The sequence below is a fragment of the Mus musculus genome, chromosome 10 (assembly GCF_000001635.26).
Source record: "Mus musculus strain C57BL/6J chromosome 10, GRCm38.p6 C57BL/6J".
In the NCBI taxonomy this organism is placed as follows: Eukaryota; Metazoa; Chordata; class Mammalia; order Rodentia; family Muridae; genus Mus; species Mus musculus.
Window position 1 is genome coordinate 28338063 of NC_000076.6, and position 23029 is coordinate 28361091.

The 23029-nt window shown below is 38.8% G+C and overlaps 1 protein-coding gene across 21 annotated transcripts in view; it reads left to right on the forward strand.

Annotated features, from left to right (window-relative positions):
- Ptprk (protein tyrosine phosphatase, receptor type, K) overlaps positions 1-23029 on the forward strand; it is a 522578-nt gene that overhangs the window by 263243 nt on the left and 236306 nt on the right. For all 21 annotated transcript variants that reach the window (NM_001359355.1, NM_008983.2, NM_001359356.1 and 18 more), the window contains one exon: positions 16543-16717. In NM_001359355.1, the coding sequence (NP_001346284.1) occupies positions 16543-16717 (175 nt within the window). The remainder of the gene's footprint in view (positions 1-16542; positions 16718-23029) is intronic.

Here is a 23029-nt window from a genome sequence, read left to right on the forward strand (position 1 = left end):
GAGCATGGACATCATGATTTACTTTTGCTGCATCCTTCAGAATAGTGCAGTTAGTGCTAGGGGTCCTTATTAGCTTCCCCGTATTTAGGGATGATGCTTCTAGTGCATCATCATTAAAAGCAAATTTAGTATAATGTCTCCAATGATGGTTACAGGGATTATAAGTGTCACCTGATTCCTCTTTCAGTCCAATGAGATATGACCAGAGATGTACCTCACATTACATTAGCCCACAAATCACTACTTTGGTAATTTATTTGATTTGTAGTTATTATAATACTTTCTGTTTGGCCCAAATTTGAAAAGAAAAAAAAGTGTTTTTTTTTTCTCTTGTCATGTTAATTTTTCCTACCTATAGTTTTTGGGAATTAGAATATTTGACCCAAGAGCATATTATATAAGCTACAGTCTATTTAATGCTGAACCCATTTTCTCATACTTTCAGTCTGTGAGTGGTTTAAATTATTTCAATCCTATTTCCTCATTTTTTTTTATTTATTTTTTTTTTCCAATGGGAACGTTGGTTGATATTTGGTCTTAGCTCTGAGTCTGGTCAGCCCACTCTTCAGGAAGCAGAAATGGCTCCTCAGCCAGCCACTGGTTTTATGCTCCAGGATTTAATGTGACATTGAGATAAAAAGGGTCTGTATCCGAAGACACCAGCTGGCTTGTGGCAACAAAGCCCTTCTGGACCGTGCTGGTCTGAGTAGGCTGCCGAGAAAACACTGCTCATTTTTTCTCGTTTCCTTCCCTGTGGATTGGCTCATTTTTATTATGGTCTTTTGATATTCCTTCTGCCATTTTCTGAGCAGTGCTGGGAGAAAATGCTCTCAGAGAGTTTTACTCTGTTTCTCTCTCCCCTCCTTGGAGTCTCGGCATTGGCTGCACAAGGTGATTTTGTGTTTGTTTCCAACGTTGACATGGTTGTCACATGGTCCCCAGCCTGCACATTGCATGGTCTCCAGCACTGCACAAGTTTACCTTGCTACTTTCTCAATAATGCCACATAAATTTCCTTAATATTTTTTTGTCAAAAATTCTTCTTTACACTCCAAAAAGATATTAAAATATACCATTTACTTAGTTTAGTCATGTTTTCATAAAAACATTTTTAATTAAAAAACTTATATGTGTGTTAACCTTTGTCATTTTTTGAGACAGGTCTCAGTGTATTGCCCTGCCTTTCCTAAACCTCACTGTGTAAATCAGGCTGGCCTTGAGCTCACAGAAATTTGCCTTCCTGGGCTTCATTAGTGCAGGGATTAAAGGCCTACACAGGCTTATTTTGCCTTTTTGTATGCTGTGGATCACATTCATACTTGGTTCTGCAAGCCACCAGAAGAGGGAATCTCTGGGATTGGAGTTATAAGATAGATCAATGTCAGCTGTTATGTGTGTGCTGGACATTGAACGCAGTTTCTCAGGAAGAGCGATAGTGTTCTTAACCACTGAGCCATCTGTTCAGTCCCTGAAATAAAACATAAAACATTTTCGTAGTGGCGATAGATAGCAATTAATCACATTGGACTGACTGTTCCTTACATGTGTATGAGACAACCAAAAACTGATTATTACTTCAAAAACTATTCATCCTTTGCCCAAAGTCGTAAAACCACAGGTAAACAGGAAGAACTGTGGTCCCACCATGGATGCCTCTACTCAGTCGTTGAAACAGGTACCAAATTATTTTTATTTCCTATAGAGGACAACATGCGAGGGGTCGGGATCCTCAACTCTGACTGCATTTCTACCCTTTTGGAACCTAGTTAATCGTGACAGGCTTAGATTTCATTGGCCCATCTGGGCCTGTATTTCCTTATCTAGAAAAGAAGATGTTTGGTGGAAACTAAAATCCCTTCCACCTATCACATGTTAAATTAGGGCTCTATATTATTTGTGTGGATCTGAAACATGACCTTAATGACCTCCTTTTATTTGATGAAATAATGTAGAAATTTTAGGCTATTAGTTTTATATGAAAAGAAAGGAGCTCTTAAATTAACTTTCATTGTAAGAACAAGTACGGAAAATGTCTGCCCAGAGTCCGAAGAAGGAATGTACTTGAATCCACTCAGTTAAAGGTTTCCCATTCTGTCAGAGGAAGTGGAAGAGTAATAGGGCAACTACCATGTAATAGTAATAGTAATAGTAATAGTAATAGTAATAGTAATAGTAATAGCAATAGCAATAGCAATAGCAATACCAAAAGCAATAGTAATGGTAATAGTAATGGTAATTGTAACGGTAATGGTAATAGTAATAAATAGTAATAGTATTAGTAATAGTGCTCTACCATGGGACAGGTGTAATAATAAGTGATGGACATCCTCCTAGGTCCTCCACACGATCACTTGGTAGTGCCTCAGTTAGCAGAATGGCTTGATATGGGCTAAAGTAACAAAAGCTACAGTGGCTTCCAATACTCAAATGGAAAGAAAAACTACTTGCCACACCCCTCCCTGAAAGGTCTTTACCTGATTCCTCATCATAGTTGTCCTTTCCCGAGTTCCCGTGTTCAAGTACACCTGAAGCACACGTTTTTCCTCTACGTGTAGTTTGCAGGTTGTGCTGCTCATTTCATCTCAGTGGGGATGCCTGTTAGGTGGATTGAGAGGTGATGGAGAACATAGGATGTTCAGAGATATTAAACTAACCCACAACACTTCGCAACCTCGCTCATGAGGGATTTAGATAGTTAGGTAATTAAAGATTTTGAGGTTATTTGATGTTTGAAGATAGTTCTGCATTCTAGATATATAGAAAATTATAAAAAATATGCAGCTCAGACTTACGTCCTTGTCCACAGTGAATAAACCCACTGTCCATAATGCAGTGTGTAGGAATACTTTTGGAAATGGCTGACAGTGAACAGAATAGAAGCAGAGTCAAATTATGAGCCTTTCTGGGAGAAAGTTTTTAAAATACGTATTTTCATATCTATAAAATATACTTTAAGATATTGTAAAGGAGACATAGGATAACGCCTGTCATCCTTTGTAAAGCACTTTCCTCTCCTTTCAGGAAGCCCAGTGAACTCACATGTACTCGAGGCTTAAATGCTAAACAGTTTTGGCAAATTATCGACATTAATTTTTTGTACATGTTTTTTATTCCCAGCACTATTTAAGCTTTTAGTTGTATTTCTAAGAAACTCTCAATTTTAGAAAATTAGTAGTTCACAATAAAAGGCTTATGATCAGGTTACAAGAATTTAGAATGACAGTAGAATTTTACATATATACTGAAATCATTTTTGAATATCAGCCCGAATTTGGGAGACAATACAGGGAATGTTTATGTAGGAAACTAATATGAGGTTACATCTTTTATAAATTGATGTTGTTCATGTTTCTTTTTTGTGCTTTTTTTTACCCCAAGAAATATAAATATCAGTTAAAGTGATTGAGAAGAAAGTAGATAGGACTTGGGTTTATTCAGCTCAGTTGATAGAGTGGTTGCCTAAAGTGTATGAGGCTCTGAGTCTCAATATTCAGTAAGCAAGACAATGATTAGCAAATTCAAGTCAATCTAGGTTACCATCTGTCTTAGTCAGGGTTTCTATTCCTGCACAAACATCATGACCAAGAAGCAAGTTGGGGAGGAAAGGGTTTATTTGGCTTGCACTTCCATACTGCTGTTTATCACCAAGGAAGTCAGGACTGGAACTCAAGCAGGTCAGGAAGCAGGAGCTGATGCAGAGGCCATGGAGGGATGTTCCTTACTGGCTTGCTTCCCCTGGCTTGCTCAGCCTGCTCTCTTATAGAACCAAGACTACCAGCCCAGAGATGGTCCCACCCACAAGGGGCCTTTCCCCCTTGATCACTAATTGAGAAAATGCCTTACAGTTGGATCTCATGGAGGCCTTACCTCAACTGAAGCTCCTTTCTCTGTGATAACTCCAGCTGTGTCAAGTTGACACAAAACTAGCTAGCACAATTGACCCCTTGTCAACTTGACACACAAACACATCACTAGTAAGCCTCAACCCTTACATTCTTATTCATCCCCAAGGTCTAAATAACTTTAAATGCCCCACAGTCTTTACATATTCTAAAAATTTCGATCTCTTTAAAATATCCATCTTTTTTAAAATCCAAAGTCCTTTTACAATTAAAAGTCTCTTAACTGTGGGCTCCACTAAAATAGTTTCTTCCTTCAAGAGGGAAAATATCAGGGCACAGTCACAATCAAAAGCAAAAATCAATCTCCAACCATCCAGTGTCTGGGATCCAACTCACGATCTTCTGGGCTCCTCCAAGGGCTTGGGTCGCTTCTCCAGCCATGCCCTTTGTAGCACATGCGTCATCCTCTAGGCTCCAGATGCTTGTACTCCACTGCTACTGCTGCTCTTGGTGGTCATCTCATGGTACTGGCATCTCCAAAACACTGCATGACCCCTTCAGTCCTGGGCCTTCAATTGCAACTGAGGCTGCACCTTCACCAATGGCCTCCATGGCCTCTCACAGTGCCCAGCCTCGGCTGCTTTGTGTGACCCCTTCATGCCTTCAAAACCAGTACCACCTGGGTGACCCTTACATATTACCAAGTCCCGCTGCAGCAGGAGTACAACCTTGGCCATCTCTGGAACACAGCCTCTTTGTGCTTTCAGAAAACACTTCCCAGAAGATGTCACCTCAATGATGCTGGTCTCTTCTTAATCACCGCTAATTTCTTAGCTCCAGCTAACCAGCATCAATAGTCCCAGTAATGCAAAGTTTTTGCTTTAGTAGTTCTGGCATCTTGTTAATCACAGCTGATTCTTCAGCCCCAGCTAACCAGAACCACAGAATCTTCACAATCAAAACAGCAATGGCCCTGAAAAGAGTCTTTAATTTTCCCTCTGAAATTTCACAAGCCAGGCCTCCATCTTCTGCACTGTTTTCAACATTATCTTACAAGCTCCTACACAACATCTGACAGAGCTCTTAACACTGAATGGATCTTCTGGCCCAAAGTTCCAAAGTCCTTCCATAGTCCTCCCCAAAACATGGCCTGGTTGTCACAGGAATACCCCACTTCTGGTACCAATTTGTCTTAGTCAGGGTTTCTATTCCTGCACAAACATCATGACCAAGAAGCAAGTTGGGGAGGAAAGGGTTTATTTGGCTTGCACTTCCATGCTGCTGTTTATCACCAAGGAAGTCAGGACTGGAACTCAAGCAGGTCAGGAAGCAGGAGCTGATGCAGAGGCCATGGAGGGATGTTCTTTACTGACTTGCTTCCCCTGGCTTGCTCAGCCTGCTCTCTTATAGAACCAAGACTACCAGCCCAGAGATGGTCCCACCCACAAGGGGCCTTTCCCCCTTGATCACTAATTGAGAAAATGCCTTACAGTTGGATCTCATGGAGGCATTTCCTCAACTGAAGCTCCTTTCTCTGTGATAACTCCAGCTGTGTCAAGTTGACACAAAACTAGCTAGTACACCATCTGCATAGGTTTGAGGCTAGCTTAGCATATGTGTCACTTAACTCCAAAAGGGCAGAGAGAATTTAAAAGCCACCGACCAACATGCTGCCTCTGCATCTTTTTACATATTGACTCAAGAGATATTAAGGCACTTCTTAATTAATATATTAAGAATGTCTATAACATATTTATTCATAATATTTAATAACTTAAAATTTCTAAGTATCCTTAACAGGAGAATTTATCAACAGGTTGGTTTGCTTTCAAGCAATAGGATACTGCTCTAGTGTTTAACAGTAAAAACCTGAACTGCTGGTGTGTGTAACAGTACACATGCCATGGATTTTACATGTATGGAATGCCACCACCATGTATTTTAAATAGGGGACAGAATAAAATTAATTCAGTACATATGATCACCTTTGCATTAACTTTTGAACACAGAAAATGAGGAGTTAAAATAATGGCCTTTAGGAAAACGAAAGGCTGAAGGAAAGGCTATCCAGAGACTGCCCCACCTGGGGATCCATCCCATATACAGTCACCAAATGCAGACACTATTGTGGATGCCATAAAGTGCCTGCTGACAGGAGCCTGATATAGGCTCTGTCAGAGCCTGGCAAATACAGATGTGGATGCTCGCAGCCAAACATTAGACTGGGCACAGGGTTCCCAGTGGAGGAGTTAGAGAAAGGACTGAAGGAGCTGAAGGGGTTTGCAACCCCATATTAAGAATAACAATATCAACCAAACAGACACCCCAGAGGTCCCAAGGACTAAACCACTAACCAAGGAGTACATATGGAGGGTCCCATGGCTCCAGCTGCATATGTAGCAGAGGATGGCCTTTTGGGGTATCAATGGGAAGAGAGGCCCTTTGTCCTGTGAAGGCTAGATGCCCCAGGGTAGGGGAATGCCAGGACAAGGAAACAGGAGTGGGTAGATTTGTGGGGGGATAGGGGGAGGAGAATGGGATAGGGGATTTAGGGAGGGGAAACCAGGAAAGGGGGTAACATTTGAAATGTAAATAAAGAAAATATCCAATAACAAAAGTAAAACAAATATTGAAAAATAATGGCCTTTTCATGACTTTTTAAACATTTGTTTATTTTATGTATATGACTATTTTGCCTGTATGTCGTTATATGTATACCATGTTTATGCTTGGCATCCATGGAGGTCAGAAGAGAGCATTGGATCCCTTGGAACTGTAGTGACATACAGTTGTGAGTCACATTCTTGGTGCTAGGAAGCAAATTCAGGTCCCAATTGCCTTTAAGTGTTGAGCCATTTCTCCAGCCCCAAATCCTGGTCATGTATAGGAAATGTGAACTAGACTGGCACTGAGCAACTTTCTGGGGTGCCATGATCATGAAAGAACGTAGATGAAACTTTGGGTCAGTGGGTGTGCTCCTGTAATACAACAGTTAACACCTGCTCAATGCTACAGTATACATTTTAACTAAAGAAAGAAAAATGGGGAATACTGAACACACCACACTTGCTTTTCTAGTGCTCCACTCACTGACTGAACTCATCATCATATTGATGGCAATGCCCCAATCTTTGTAAATCCTGCCACCTAAAATGGTTCCATTATGCTCCAAGGTAATTTGTAACCATTAATTTCACTAAAATATAAAAGAAGGTTGTCCTTGGTATTCTGAGGATACCTTATAATTTACGTATAGAGGAGGGTTGAAACGGGTCATCCTGTCATGAATAAATGGCAGTTCTTTCATGAAGGTCCAGTATAAGTGGACAGCTACATGGCAAATCAAATAGAGACCATTGCTGGAACATCTGTCAGACCATATGCTTTGGCTTCAGGTTCTGTGTAAAACCGAAACGCTAATGACGCCATCCATCATCACAGAGCTTGGCAGGCAGGCATCGTTGAACTGGGCATAGAAATTCATGAGTGGATTTATTGAATGGAGCGCAATACGTGCGTTGGTTTGGTGGCACCATTTGTTTTGGTGAGTTCAAATGAGGCTGTGTAATATGTTACTGGTAATCTTATGCAGACTGTAGTCAGAGCCATGGCAATTGGGCCAATCTGTCAGTAATCTCTGCAGGCACTGGCCTGGTGCCTCTTCAGTGGACCTGCCAAAACTAGAGAGTCAGCCACCGCTTTGCCCTTGGTGAGTGAGGCACATTGCTGCTAATGTCCTGTGATACAGTGAGTTTCTCAGCCAAAGGAAATGTCATTCCTTATGGAGCAACAGATAATTTAGGCAATGGCTTGAGAGTAGTAATTGGAGAGTGAAATTAGTAAAATGAGATGCAAATTGCTTTGCAAAACAACTAGAGAGAGGCTGACCTCTTCAAGTCCCAGCTGTTGCCAGCTGTGAGTCAATAAAAGTGGTGGATTTGAAACTTCTGGTCATGTAGTATTTAAAATGGTGGCTCAGTTGCCACAAATGCCTCCCTCTACTGCACATGAACATTTACATGTAAGTGAAAATATGAGACCTGAGCTTTAGAAAATTGAGGGGTAAATATGAAAAATCTTCACCTGAGCAACTGCACTCCTGCCCAGTCCAAATGCCTATTTGCTTTCAGCGGTTTCCCGAAGCATTGTTGAAGGCTCCTCTCCACCATCCTAGGAAGTAGTTGGAACTTATAGCATACCCCATTTCTAGGGATTTTACTGTTCATGATAGATACTATTTCATTTAGAGAAAATATCTTGAATTTTAGCATTAATTATAATGAGAAAAGAAAAGCTTTCTGAAGAAATTGATCAACATTACCATAGCATAGTTTATATTGCAAACTTCATCCAGAAATAACTTGAAGGGTACTTTTCAAAGCTAACCTGATTGCATATGTTAATACCTGGTCAGTTCACTCTATAAGACATTGGAAAGGGAGAAATGCAATACATTGAAAAGAGTCTGGAGGTCAGAAGTTTCAAACTTCTGACATTTATAGATAATTGATTTGTAAACTCTCGAGATGTGCATCTGAAACACTAGAATAGCAAAGATAGCAATGTAGTTATTAAGACAGGAAGTAAATATGAAAAACGGATGTCAGAATGATTACAAGGATATCTATGCTGATTCTATTACCTAGCTATTTCCAATAAAGCATCAGTGAAGATGTATGTGCATGCATCTCTATAGAAGGATGGAGAATCCTTTGTGTATGTGTCCAGGAGCAGCATGGCTGTATCATATGGTCACTTTTAGTGCCTACAGTCGATATGGTGGCTAACTGTTCTCTTTCCCAACATTCTCATCAGTAGTTGTTATCATTTGTTTTCTTGGTGCTACCTGTTTTGGAAGTTTATGGAAGATGAAGTGAGATACGTAAACTCTCAGCTTTTAGGGGTTAATACAAGCACCATATAATTTACTCTTTATATAACCCCAAAATGTAGTAATCTGGTCTTAAGTTTTAAAGCTCTGTGTTCAATCATATGAACTGATTTGAATTCTGAGCCCTGTAATTGTGGGCTGCTGAGACCTGAACAAGCTGATGTAAAGCCGTGTCCAGAGCCTAGGGATCCAGGCATGTTCCAGGATGTTCATGCTGGAGAACAGGGACCTCAATCATTTCAGAGAGGAAAGTAAGCACCAAAGACTGGGGCATTGGGTGAGATCATTAGAGAAACCTTGGCTCAAGAGCTGGAATTCAGCAAACACAAGATGCACAGAAAGGAAGATCTGTAGGCTGTTGCTATAGGGTTAGAAGACACAACACATCCGTTCGGTTGAGTGAAGTGGAGCAGCCATATAAGAAGGATCTCATTGAGAGATCACGGTGAGAAAAGGTGGTAAATAAGATGGATGATCAGGTAAGGACATGAACGGAATTGGAAGTAGCAACAGCTGCTGTTGGCAGGACTGACATCAGGCAATAAACGACACAGACTGGGCAGTGCAGTCAAATTGGAAAGTCTGCGGGAGGCACAGATTAAAGAAGATGAATGGTTTTGGATCCAGTGGGTAACAGTTAACAGATTTTGGGGAAATGTGAATGCTGTATAGTATAATCCTCTAAGCCTCAAGGTTTTACTTTTATACTTAGCCTGTTTCTCATTTTCTGGCTTGAACTAACTGGTCATTAGAACCATTGATTATTTTCATTCCTTTTCTACCTTCATAATGGCCTTCATACAAATGATCTTAAATAAGAATAAAGGATGAGACATTCTAATGGATTTTGGCTTTTATACCACAGTAAGGTTTGCTAGTATAGTTACTTAAAGCCTTTGATGGTCTTCATGTTGTCTATGAGAATGAACTTTTTGGAAAACGCCAGATGCCTCTCACCTTCTGGATGCTTCAGAATCACTGTTCTCAGAACAGGAGTAAGAATAGTTCTTTCTTTCATAGTGTCCTAACTTCGTGTTGCCTACTGTTGACCTAAGCTGATAGACGGAGTCTAGCCTGATATTTAATTCTAATTGTCTCTGTGGACTTTCTCATTAAACAATAGTGATTCTTCTAGGCATCTCTGGCTTTACACCGAATTCTGTTCCACCCAAGAGGCTTTGTGCTACTACTAGTAGCTGCCACCTAATATAGCCAGTTGTTTCCCCTTGGGTCATTTGATTTTTATAGTTCACACATTGTAGCCTGCCTTCATGTCTTTGTTATAACGCACCTTGTGTGTAACGTTTGAGATAAATTCACTAACCATGCATCATGGCTCAAGAAGTCTGTCTTTGATATTTTAGCATCTTTAGATGTGTGTATGTGCTGTGAGCATTGGGAAGATTCATGGTATGTAAATTTTAGGGATATTACTCTTTTTGCATTTGATAATTTCATTATAAAGTTTAGTACCATAGAATTTTTAAAATAGTTATATAACCTAGGTGAAATATCCAAAATTAACCAGGTATTATAACAGACTAATGTGTGATATGTGTTTTACTCCCTTATCTTCTTCCAAGATTTCTTCTCATCAAAGTCTATAAATAATTGTTACTCTTTGCATGATGGTAAAGGCAGTACCCACACAATGGGTGTGGAGGGGTTCCTTCGGAGTGTTTTCCTATCAGCCATTTCACAAATTTCCCAATAAGCCACAGTGTTATATATATGTATGTATGTATGTGTATACATATATCAGATTTTGACAAAACGTTTTCTTCTTTCCATTGGGATATTTTGATATTCTCTTATTTCAGTTTTGGTTCCTTGTTTGTTGTTGTTATTGTTTCATTTTTGTTGTTGGGTCTTTTTGTACTTAAAAATTGCTTATTTTTAACATTAGCGTTCAAAGTAATATATTTCATTGTGCTATTTTCAAACATCTTTGTTGATTCTACCAATCTGAAAGGCAGATCAATATGTAGATCTAATATTTATGAGATCACTTTATAGTACAATAAAACATACATAGTGAAAGCCATCCTAATTAAATATGACTCTGATTGGGGGGGATAGTGAGATAGATAGATAGATAGATAGATAGATAGATAGATAGATAGATAGATAGAGAATGCTTGTATGTATACTTGTGCAAAAATCTAGAGCAGACTTCTATTACTGAGCTACATCTCCAGCCATCACTGTCATGACATTGAAATATGTCACTGCTCACTGTAATGTGGTATTAGTGACTTAAAACAAACAAGCCCCTTAATCCTTAGGTCTTTCCTCCCTTTCTTTTCCTCATTGTTTACCTATTAAGTACTCCTTAGACCTTTTATAGTATAATTTCTTAGTCTTTGTTTTGCCAATTACTTGACTTCAGGTCAATATGGTTCCATTTTCTCTGTATTTTCCAGGAATTTGCAGGTGGGTCTGAGGTCAAATCTGATCCTTTGATCATAGTATAAGTGGTGTCTGGTGTGATAGCAAAGTCCAAATGGTCCCATCTCTCCTTCTCTTAGCGCTGTTAGTCCTTAAAATCCTTAATAATTCTTGTCGAAAATCATGGTTTTACCAAACCCAGACACTGTGGCAGATGCCAACAAGAGCTTGCTGACAGAAGCCTGATATAGCTGTCTTCTGAGAGGCTCTGCCAGTGCCTGGGAAATACAGAAGTGGATGCTCACAGTCATCCATTGGGTGGAGCACCTGGTCCTCAATGAAGGAGGTAGAGAAAGTACCCAAGGAGCTGAAGGGATCTTGTAGCCACATAGGAGGAACATCAATATGAACTAACCAGTACCCCCAGAGCTCCTTGGGACTAAACCACCAATCAAAGAAAACACATGGTGGAATTTGTGGCTCTCCTTATATATGTAATAAAGGATGGCCTAGTCAGTCATCAATGGGAGGAGAGGCCCTAGGTCCTGTGAAGGTTCTATGCTCCAATATAGGGGAATGCCAGGACCAGGAATGGAAGTGGGTGGGTTGGGGAGCAGGGGGAAGGGAGAGGGAATAGAGGATTTTTGGAGGGAAAACTAGGAAAAGGGGTAACATTTAAAATATAAATAAAGAAAATATCTACTAAAAATTGAAAAACAGCATAATTTAAAGTATATCCTGCAAAAAGAAAGAAAATCATGTTTTTTAACCTCATTTTTCATTTTATTTCTTTTCTGTTTATTTTGTGATTTGCTCATTTTTAAAAGACTCATTCAAAGTAGTATACTTCATTAATGTTATTTTTATACATAATAATTTTGAATTTCCCATCTTCTTCTTTGTTCTTTGACCCTCTTTCTACCCTCCCATGCCTCTGCTTTCATGTAGCATGCATTTGAAAACACTCCAGTCGCATATCCTGCCATGGCTAATCTCCATTTCAATTTGATGAGATCTGTAAGGACCCAGGAGATGCCCCTGAAATCTTGGCTTCATTTGTTAGTTCTCAGTATGGCAAGTTGATGCTTTGTTGTGCCCCAAAGAGGAGTGCTTCCGTTTCTTTCAGTGTTGTTATGAACACCTAACTTTAAAAATGCACTGTGATCTCAGAATTCCCTGGATTCTATTTTTAAGCATCAGCTATCTAGTTTCTGGGCTCTATGACGCCATCTTATCTCCTGAGTCCCCTAACTCTGACCTTAGTAATCTTGTGAGTTTCCTTGCATCTGGTTTTAGGGAGATGTTCTACAATTCCTGTCAATCAGGAATCAGACTTTCTGCTATGCTGTCCCTTTTCATCTTTTAATTGATAAAAGGTATATCAAGCCAATAATCTAGGCATTGTGGAATTTCCCCCTGCTAGACCTTTTCAATGAGAAACATACACACAGACACATGCACACACACACATATTTTAAATCCAAAAATGTTTCATAATTCATATTGACTTTTCAAATTCAAGTCTAAAGACTTTTCACTTAATGTTTTCTTTGCTGCATCTTTTTTTTTTACTACCCATGGTTTTTGTATCTTTTTTTGTGTGTGTTCCTTTTGAGACAGGTTCCAGTGTAGCTCAGGGTTGCCTACCGCTTTATTATTTCACTACATAGTTGAGAATGGTCTTGAGGTTTCTCAGAGCTAGGCTCAAGCCCCATTCTTTGGCATGTGGCTACAGTCAAACCTTCATAGCCTGGCTGCACTCCTGCCACAGAGAAGGGATCATTGTGTTCTAGGAATCACTCAGTACCCATCTTACGTGACCATGAGAGAATCTGCAGGGTCTTCTGGGGTCTGTAGGGTAGAGCAGTAGTAACTGTTGAAGGATCCAGACATTGGAAGACCCCCAAATCACTCTGTGCCTGTCAGTGTGGAGAAAGGTTGCGTTTCACCCTGAGAAAGGGACAGGCAGCATGGCAGATAAGACAAGAGCCTTTTGTCATGAATTAAACCCACACTGTTCTAGATAAACCTTTAGCTGAATGGCCATGGTAGTCCAGACCAAGCTTCTGTCCCCAAAACATGACATCATCAAGCTGGTGGATGAACTGGTTGGGCAGTGTCATCAAATACCTCCTAGATCAGGCCTATATGTTTGTTGGTTGTCTGTGTCCTGAACCTCCAGGAGAAAGCAAGTCCACAGTCATGTCACTGTTAGACTTCTCTGTTCCCTGGAGGTTTCAGAGGAAAACCAAAGAATTTACAATTCCCAGGCTCTAACTGATGAAATGGAAGGGAGAGGATATCCTGCCTGGATTGATTTCTTAGACACACATGCCATCTACCTCTACAATAAAAACTATCACCATGAAACATCCAGGGTGGAGAGCCACAGCTTTCATTGTACACCTCTTCATTACGTGCCACATGGCAAATGGGATGCAGGATCTGAGTCTGTACAAACATCTGGATTGTTCAGCATCAGAAGGGAGCACAGTCTGAAGGATGGTGAAGTCAGAGGTAATGGTATTCAGTGTGAGCATGTCAGGGATAACAAATGACGCTTTCTGTTTCTGTATTGATGATGGGAGGCCGTCTGTGAAGGTGCATGTGGATTCTACTGCCTTCCAACCTAAACATGTTATTAAAAATGTCCCTTTGGAGAATAAGACAAAAGAGAATGACCTTAGACTCCTGATTTCCTTACCTCCACCTCAAACTGTAGTGCTACAGATGTGCCCCACCATGCCTGGCATTACCTACTCTGGATATTCTAGGTTTTCAATGACACTAAGGGATTATAAACATTTCAAAAGTACTTGTTTTAATGGCCTATAGATTATTTACTTTTAATGTACCTTCATTATAACTGCAGAAATATTTGATACATTGTACACTCAAGCTTAGCCATATTTTAGAAATTCCAAATGTAATAGTTCTTAACACACACACATATATATATGTATATATATATATATGCATATATATGAATATAGAATCATTATTAACATATCATCCATAGGTATTATACTTGCAGCAATTAAACATATCTATAAACTTCTTAATTTTTCAAATAACTATCTTCATATGTGGTATAAAAAAGTCACAAAATCTGCTGACTAGTTTAGGTATATATTGTTCAGCAGTGTTAATTATGTTCATATTGTTCATTACTGTCCAATACCTTGTCAGCTATAAATGAGACAATATCTGAGTGTTCTGAACAAATCGTCATTTCCCTTTCCCCTCTTGTTTCCAGCTCCCCTGTGAATAACCTTTTGATGCTTCATAAAAGTTGAATCAAACTGTTTTGCTTCTCATGAGTGGTTTATTTCATTTAACATACTCTGCTCCAGGCTCATACAAGTTGTAGATTTTAATGGGATTTCCTTCATTTTTATTTTAATAATATCTCATTGTATACATACAACATACTTTATATATGCATTATTTTTTATGCATATAAAATATACAAATCATTTATACTTTACTATAATACTTGTGCACATTTATGGGGACTATTTTAATTAGGGTTACTATTTCTGTAACGAAACACCATGATCAAAAGCAATTTTGGGAGGAAAGGATTTATTTGGCTTATGCTTCCATATCATTGATCATCTCAGGGCAGGAACCTGGAGGTAGAGCTTATGCAGAAACTGCTGCTTATTGGCCTTTCCCCTGTGGCTTGCTCTAGAGTTCTTTCTTATAGAACCCATGACCACTTGATCAGGGATGGCTTCGCATATAATGCGCTAGAACCTCCTCATCAATTACAAGTTAAGAGAATGGCCTACACACACACACACAAAGACTAAAAGAAAGCTGGGCGTGGTGGCGCACGCCTTTAATCCCAGCACTGGGGAGGCAGAGGCAGGCGGATTTCTGATTGAGGCCAGCCTGTTCTACAAAGTGAGTTCCAGACAGCCAGGACTATTCAGAGAAACCCTGTCTTGAAAAAACAAAAAAAAAAAAAAAAAGAAAGGAAGGAAGGAAGGAAGGAAGGAAGGAAGGAAGGAAGGAAGGAAGAAAGGAAGGAAGGAAGGAAGGAAGAAAGAAAAGAAAATGGCATACAAGTTTGCCTACAGCCTATCCTTTGGAGGAATTTTCTCAACTGAGGCTCCGTCCTCTCAAATGTCTCAAGTTTGTGCCAAGCTGACACGAAATTAGGTAGCACAGGAACTATGTGATTCTTTTTAAAGTACATATAACTGGAAGGACCCTTCCAATTTTGTTTTTATTTTACTTTATTTTATTTTTTAAAAGGTCTTATATAGCCTTGATTGGTCAGCAATCCTCTACATAGCCCATGCTAGTCTTAAACATATATTCTTCATGCTTCTGCTTTTCCACGGTTAGGATTATAGGCATGCCCCACCCCATCTGCCTTAAAAGAGGAATTTCTATTTTCCCAAATATTTATCATTTCTTTATGGTAACAAGGCTGTTCTATATATCTGTCTCAATTAAGGTTCTGTAGAGTTACGGAACTTATAGACTGTCTATATTAAGAGAATTTATTGGCATGACTTACAGTCTGTAGTTCAACTAACCCAACAATAGTCATCTGTGAACAGGAAGTCCAAGAATCTAGTAGTTGCTCAGTCCCACAAGGCTAGTTGTTTCAGCGGGTCTTCTGTAGAAGTACGTTCCAATAGATGTGCTGGCAAGTAAGTGCACGAAGTTGAAGAAGAGTGAATCTACCATCCCCTCCTTTACAGTTTATGCTTACTGGCTTTGTATGAGACATCATGATATCAAATGTATATTTTCTACTTTTTCATTTTCAAAGTTGACAAGTATCTTTGAATATTTAGGCCGTTTTTTTAAATTACTTCTTTAAAAAGTATAAATTGAGTGTCATTAATCCCAAAGAGATGGTAATTTGCCAAAAGCACAGATTTAGAGTTGAGCCTCAAACATCAATCAGGATTTTATTTTCATTCCATGGCAAGCTCAAGCTATATATTTGTAATAAGGATGCATATGGTATGGTTTTCAGCTTCTTGGGTGATGGCTATCACATAGGGTATACTAGGAAGCTTGGTAGCACCAGAAACAAGACCATCTTCTTTGCCCATTAAGGACTGTTGTTCATTTTCTAATAAGCCATAGACTCTTTTATGTGTTTGTGTGTGTGTGTGTGTGTGTGTGTATGTAAGTCTATATGTATGTATTCACATATATATGTAACAATTTTACAGAAAAATGAGAACATAGAATCAACCATACATCCTTTAAAATATCCCAATATCATTTCTTTTTCTTGATTGCATGACAAAGGTAAAAATTTGTGGGGCTACACAGGCATCTTTCATATAGTTTAGCAACCAGAATAATTCATCACATATATTGCTTGCTGATATTCTTTAGATTTATAGCATGGTGAACAACTTGTTTCTAAAGATTGGTTTCTGTTCACAGAGACGCAATGGAGAAGACATACCCGTAGCCCAGACTAAGAACATAAATCACAGAAGATTTGCTGCCTCTTTCAGATTGCAAGAAGTGACAAAAACTGACCAGGATTTGTACCGCTGCGTAACTCAGTCAGAACGAGGTTCTGGGGTTTCCAATTTTGCTCAACTCATTGTGAGAGGTAATACCTTTTACTCCATGAAACTGCATGCCTTTATTCAAACTACGGAAATGTATGGACACAGTGACTGGTTTTTAAGCTGCAGTATTCGTCATTGCAAGTCACTATTATATGTCATTATCAAATTGCTGACAATGTCATGTTTACACTAGTTTTAAATTTTGTCAATTAGTTTTCCAACCAGTGTCTTATCAAATGATATCTTGCTTTACCATGGTTATTGAGGTGAAATGTACACTATTTTCTTCCATGTTTCCTTATAGTTGTATCTAGCTTAAGAGCTGTCCTCTGATGTTAGTGGAATTTTGAAGGCACTATTATAGGCCTTATTCCAAGAGATGTTTGACAATAAGGTCACAGTAAATACTCTATTTCAGGTAGACTTGTAAACAGTATCAATACTAATCCTATCCCCTAAATGTTCACTAATTCTGGTCCTTTGTCAAATCTCAGGAAGTTAGAATGAGTTTTTTTCTTATATTTTTAGAATCTAAAGTTAATATAAATCATGAGAGTTTACCATATTAGGTGTATCTGTTGTGAATGCAGGGAAAATATAGGCAAGGGCAGGGTATATATTACCTTTATTAAAGATTTACAAGTCTTTATGTTATCTCAGTCAGTGATTTCGGTTGCAGGAATGCAGTGTAGAGAGAATACAGGGATCCTTTCAGTATGGACTTTGACAGTGACTATCTTAGGACTCTTTTGTCAACATAGACAGCATTGTGGTATGTTTGGCGACAATTGCTCTTTCAATGGAAGTGGTTTTATAGTGCCTTTGAGGAGTTGACAACTAAGCTGAAATGAAGTGAGAGAAAGAATGAATTTTAATTTTATGAAAATTTAGAAGTAAAGTACCTTCATTAAATTAGATATCAGACAGTCCACACTGACACATATGAAAATAATGAGAAGGTGTGTAACATTTGGCCAATCTAATGGAAACTGGTCTCTGCAATTGTAGCAGGGGAACCATTTGTGAAGGAGTCTTCTCTGAGTGAGAGAAATGCAGGATGAGAAAAAAGTTCTAAAGACTCATGTAGATGGGGAAGACATTGGGTAAGAGGGATACAGGGAGTTGGAGAGATCACATGTCTAAGGAGCATACAGCTCTTTCAGAGGACCTGAGTTCAGTAAGCAGCACCCACACCACGTAGTTTACAAACACCTATAATTTGAGCTCCAGGGGATCCAATCCCTTCTGTCTGACCTCCTTGGGCAACCACATTCGTACACAAATACCCTCCCACAGCTACAAAATCACTCAAGAGAATAACAATATAAATAAATGCATATTTAGAGAAGAAAAGAAAAGAAAAACCAGAAATAGTAAGAGTCAGAAATTACAGTATGACCCAGGGGCTGAAAAGAAATGAGATATTTTCTTCTCGCATTGATTTATTTTATAATGCTTCATACTGAATAATTATTGTCAGAAACACTAAAGATGTACTTGATTCTCATAGATTGTTATTTAGTAATTATAGAGGGAAGGGAATTAAAATTCAGGTTAGTTGATAATAATCCCAGAACCACAATAATATAATACTATATGGAGTCAGAATACATACCCACATTTCCTCTCTCTTCATGACGACTTCATTCTTTCCCATGTCAGGTTTTTCTGACATTCACATTCGTTCATTAAAAATAAAACAAAAGTTGATCAGTGTAGGATGAATACAGCCTTATCATCAATGGAACATGACTAGTAACTACACTGTCTCATATCACCTGTTTAAGTTCATAAACCTATAGACCCCATTATTTAAGAGCAAGAAAATATGATACTATTTTACAACCTGGCTCAGAAAGATCATATGCTATCTGTTCCAGTTAATGAACGCTTCCTCATCTGTGTCAACCCCATTTTAGACCCTCCCCCATGGGTCTAATTCATTGATCTGCACTGAGGTGTGGAACACCATTGCTGTCTCTTTCATTTGAGTCTAACTCAGAAGGCACGGTTGTGCTTGGGTATTCTTTAGGTGTTTCATATGCTGTGTTTACAGGGACATATGTCTGTTATTGGTGCACCTACTCTGCATCTTCCAGGTATCCTGTAACTAGCAAAATATTGATGCACCTTCTCTGCATCTTCAAAGTTTGTCTGTAACTAGTAAAATATATGCACACGGGCACATACACTTCTTTTTTTTTGTTTTGTTTTGTTTTATGTTTTTTTAAATTCTAATCCTAGGTTTTATTCAACACAGTCCTTTCACTCTACACAGGTACAAACAGCCTTATCTAAAATGTTATAAAGTTATAAAACTCAAAACAAATTTTATAGTAATGACTGTATAATGAAAGCAAAAAGGGGCAATGTACACTTAAGGACGGGCCCATACTGTATATACCTTAGTATAGGGCAGGTGATAGTTTTATTCTTGTCGTTTATACAGATAGGCCATACCTGTTCATGGAAACTGTTGCCCATTTATTAAAAACTACTAGTTGGTTGTAATTACATTTTCTCTACTTACAGTATTCTTTTTTTATTTCCACTTCATTTGGTTTTTGGCAGTGCTAGATATCAAACCTAAGGTGTACTCGGCATGACTTTCCTGCAGTTAAGGACTGAGTTGTACCACTGTTCCCTGTTACTTAATTGTTTTTTGTCTTTATTCTTTAATTGGATATTTTCTTCATTTACATTTCAAATGCTATCCCCTTTCCTAGTTTCCTTTCCCGAAAATCCCCTATACCCCCCTCCCCCTGCTCCCCAACCTACCCACTCCCACTTCCTGGCCCTGGCATTCCCCTATACTTGGGCACAAAATCTTCACAAGACCAAGGGCTTTTCCTCCCACTGATAGCCAACTAGGCCATCCTCTGCTACATATTTAGCTAGAGACATGAGCACTGGGGGTACTTGTTAGTTCATACTCTACTTCATCCTATAGGGCTGAAGACCCCTTCCGTTCCTTGGGTACTTTCTCTAGCTCCTTCATTGGAGACCCTGTGTTCCATTCAATGGATGACTGTGAGCATCCACTTCTGTATTTGCCAGGCACTGTCATAGCCTCACAGGAGACAGCTATATCAGGGTCCTGTAAGGAAAATCTTGTTGGTATATGCAATAGTGTCTGGGTTTGGTGGTTGTTTATGGGATGGATCCCCGGGTCAGGCAGTCTCTGGATGGTCCTTCCTTCAGTCTCATCTCCGAACTTTGTCTCTGTAACTCCTTCCATGTGTATTTTGTTCCCTCTTTGAAGAAGGAACAAAGTATCCACACTTTGGTCTTCCTTCTTCTTGAGTTTCATGAGTTTTTCAAATTGTATCTTGGATATCCTAAGTTTCTGGGATAATATCCTCTTATCAGTGAGTACATATCATGTGAGTTCTTTTCTGATTGTGTTACCTCATGCAGGATGATACCTTCCAGATCCATCCATTTGCCTAAGAACATGTTGCTTAATTTACAAGTGTATTTCTACCATTTTTTTCCAAGGCCCAGTTTTCCTTAGTTCATAATATGTATGTTGTTTTAATATCATTGAAAAACAATTTGTGTATTCCACATAAAATTTATTTTTTTATAAAAAGAACTTTTACTTATTATCCAATTTGTTTGCTGCTAATCAAACAAATCTGATATCAATGATATTGTATTATGAGTGTGTCACAGGGCTTTGTATGTCTTAGCTAGCTAGACTTTTGCTAAAATTATCAGTATCCATTTTGATACTTTTGACAGTTTTAATTATTTTCAACATTTTGGGTTCTGTCTTTAATAATTATTAATGATATTCTTTTTATTTAAGAATCAATAGAGAGGAGTACATTTTCTTGTTTGTCCAGATAACCTCCAAATAAATATTGCAAACCAAACCATCTCCCTAGGCATCAGTTGTTCTTATCACTAACCAGAACCGTCCACCTGGATGTCAGTTGTCCTGGTACTAAAACAATGGGTAAAATTAGCATGGATGACAGGTCCTATCTCTCACTGGCACATTTAAAACTGATGTCCTGCTACATGGACACAAAAGATGGTAATTTTAAAAGAAATTTTGGGGGCAGTGATATGAGTAGTCTTTAATGAGAGTTGGCATAGTGTTGCCTGTTGTCAAACATGACCCATGGGTAAGACTTTATTAGTGCATTTTCTCTTAAACTGGAAGTGACAGGCTATGCTTACGGCCTTTTTTATTCCTTGTTTGTTATGAGTGAAATTTTTACTGCAAAATCCTCATGCGGAGAAGTATTGATCTCTGTGTTCCCAGAGCCCTGAGAATGTCAGAGCTATACGGTGAATAGAATTTACTTTGTCATAACTCTAGTGCTGCTTCTGGGTCCTTTTGAATTATGATAACATCTTCCACTCCCAGAAGTCCATCCTTAGTGGGAAAGTGCCACACCCACTCCAGTGGTGACTTCGTGACTGGCCCAAAAGCCTGGAGGCAATTCTGAGGCAACGAGTTTCATGGAAACTCAGTCTCCTGGAACATCTTGTAGAATGAATGCTCCAAACCTCTCCTTGCTTTAGTTGGTGAACAGATCTCTGTGCTTTCCTTCAATATTGTTTCATTATAAGTGCATCTAAGGATTGATTTTGACATATAGCTAAGTTAGATTAGCCTCCATCAGTATTCTGATATTCTAGGAATTCGTTGAACCAACCTTGGGCTTTAATTCTTGTAAGAATGTTACTCATTCAGATGAAAAGCCTTGAGTGTTGACAGACAGTGAAAGAAATCAGGCATTACAGAAATCTCAGAAATCTCAGGGCTAGTCTACAAAGCATACTAAAACAACAGTATCTGTTTCTTCCAAACACAGGAATTTGCAAAGGCCTAAGAAGAATGAAGGTTCTAAGAAGGATCTAGAGTAAATACTTAAAATAATAGCTGAGTCACTACCATACACAGGAATTTACAATGGCCTACTGGGAAGGTGGATTATATTATAGACTAGAATTGGAATTATGGCATGGGCATGAAGCCCTTGGCCCTGGGTTCTAAGAATAAGCTGACCTTAGGTGGGGCTGCTTTTGATCCTAATTGTTAACATTGATTTTTATCCCAGTTGGTTCCTGTTAGCTTTTATGTATGCATTCCTCTGTTTTGTGTAAAAGTCACTTATAAGTTGGATGCTTGCTTTGTGAAATTACATGCAGATCAACACTCCCTTGTGTTTACATCTGCTTGTTCCCCCTCCTATTTCTTACCCACCTGAATGCCGGGACTCTGATTCTCCTGCGGGATAAGGGGCCAACTGAGGCCAGTCCATGGCAGGAAAGAGGCTTCTGCACATCTGAGACTAAGAGGAGACATTTTTGTTCAGCAAAGCTGCAAGTTTGAGGAGTACTGCCTGTGGAGAGGTGTTCAGCAGCCCACAGCCAAAGTGTCATAGATGACTCCATGTGTTGGTTGCTTTGCTCCTTCACTGTCTCATCTGTCAACTTTTTTTTCGACCATCAAAATTACAGATTAGTTTCCATCTGTCCAAAAAACACCGACCTCCCACTTAGTGAAAGTTTCACATTTAGCATTTCAAATTTTTATGATATATGTCTACATTTTACTTTTTTTTTTTGGTATTATTTTGGGAAACTCTCATGTATCTCAGGCTATTCTTGAACTCCTTGGTTCTCCAGCTCCCAAATCCTAAGTGATGGGTCACAGACATTCACTGTCATACTTGGTGCATTTTAGCCTTAAAAATTTTTTAATCACAATTTTTGTTTGTTTGTTTATAAGTGTCAATGGTTTGGTTTTTAAATCTTGCAGTCTATTATCAGCTATTGTAACATGCCCTGGAAATGAAACATATTCAGCTAATACATTTATAGATCCTTAGTGACTAAGTCAACTGTAGCTATGATTACGGAGATTCTCCGTTTCGTTTACCCAGATTCATTAATTATTTGCATTCTACTTATTTATGGCTGATGTTTAAAATTGTGTGCTTGATAACGGTACTCAAAATGATAAGACAATGTAAAGCACGTGACACAGTTATTGGCATTTTTGACTACAGGATGCAGAAGAAAGCTTTCAAGTTGTTTGATCCAGTCACTAATGATTTCAGTTTTTCGCTGCTTTTAATCTGATATCAGTGATTTGGGATTGCAGCACAAGATCACCTTACCTTCCAGTCAAATAATCCTTGCTTACCCTCAGGATCAAATTGTCTCTGGTCCCACCCAATGGGTATTAAAAAAAATGGAATATTGTAGGAGGGGCATAAGAAAAACCAAGGTTTCCTTAAAATGAAAAGGTCACAGTAAGACTTGCTTTACATGCTAATTTTTCCAACGTAATAAAATAAGTTTAGGGGTCTGGAAAGATGATACAGTGGTTA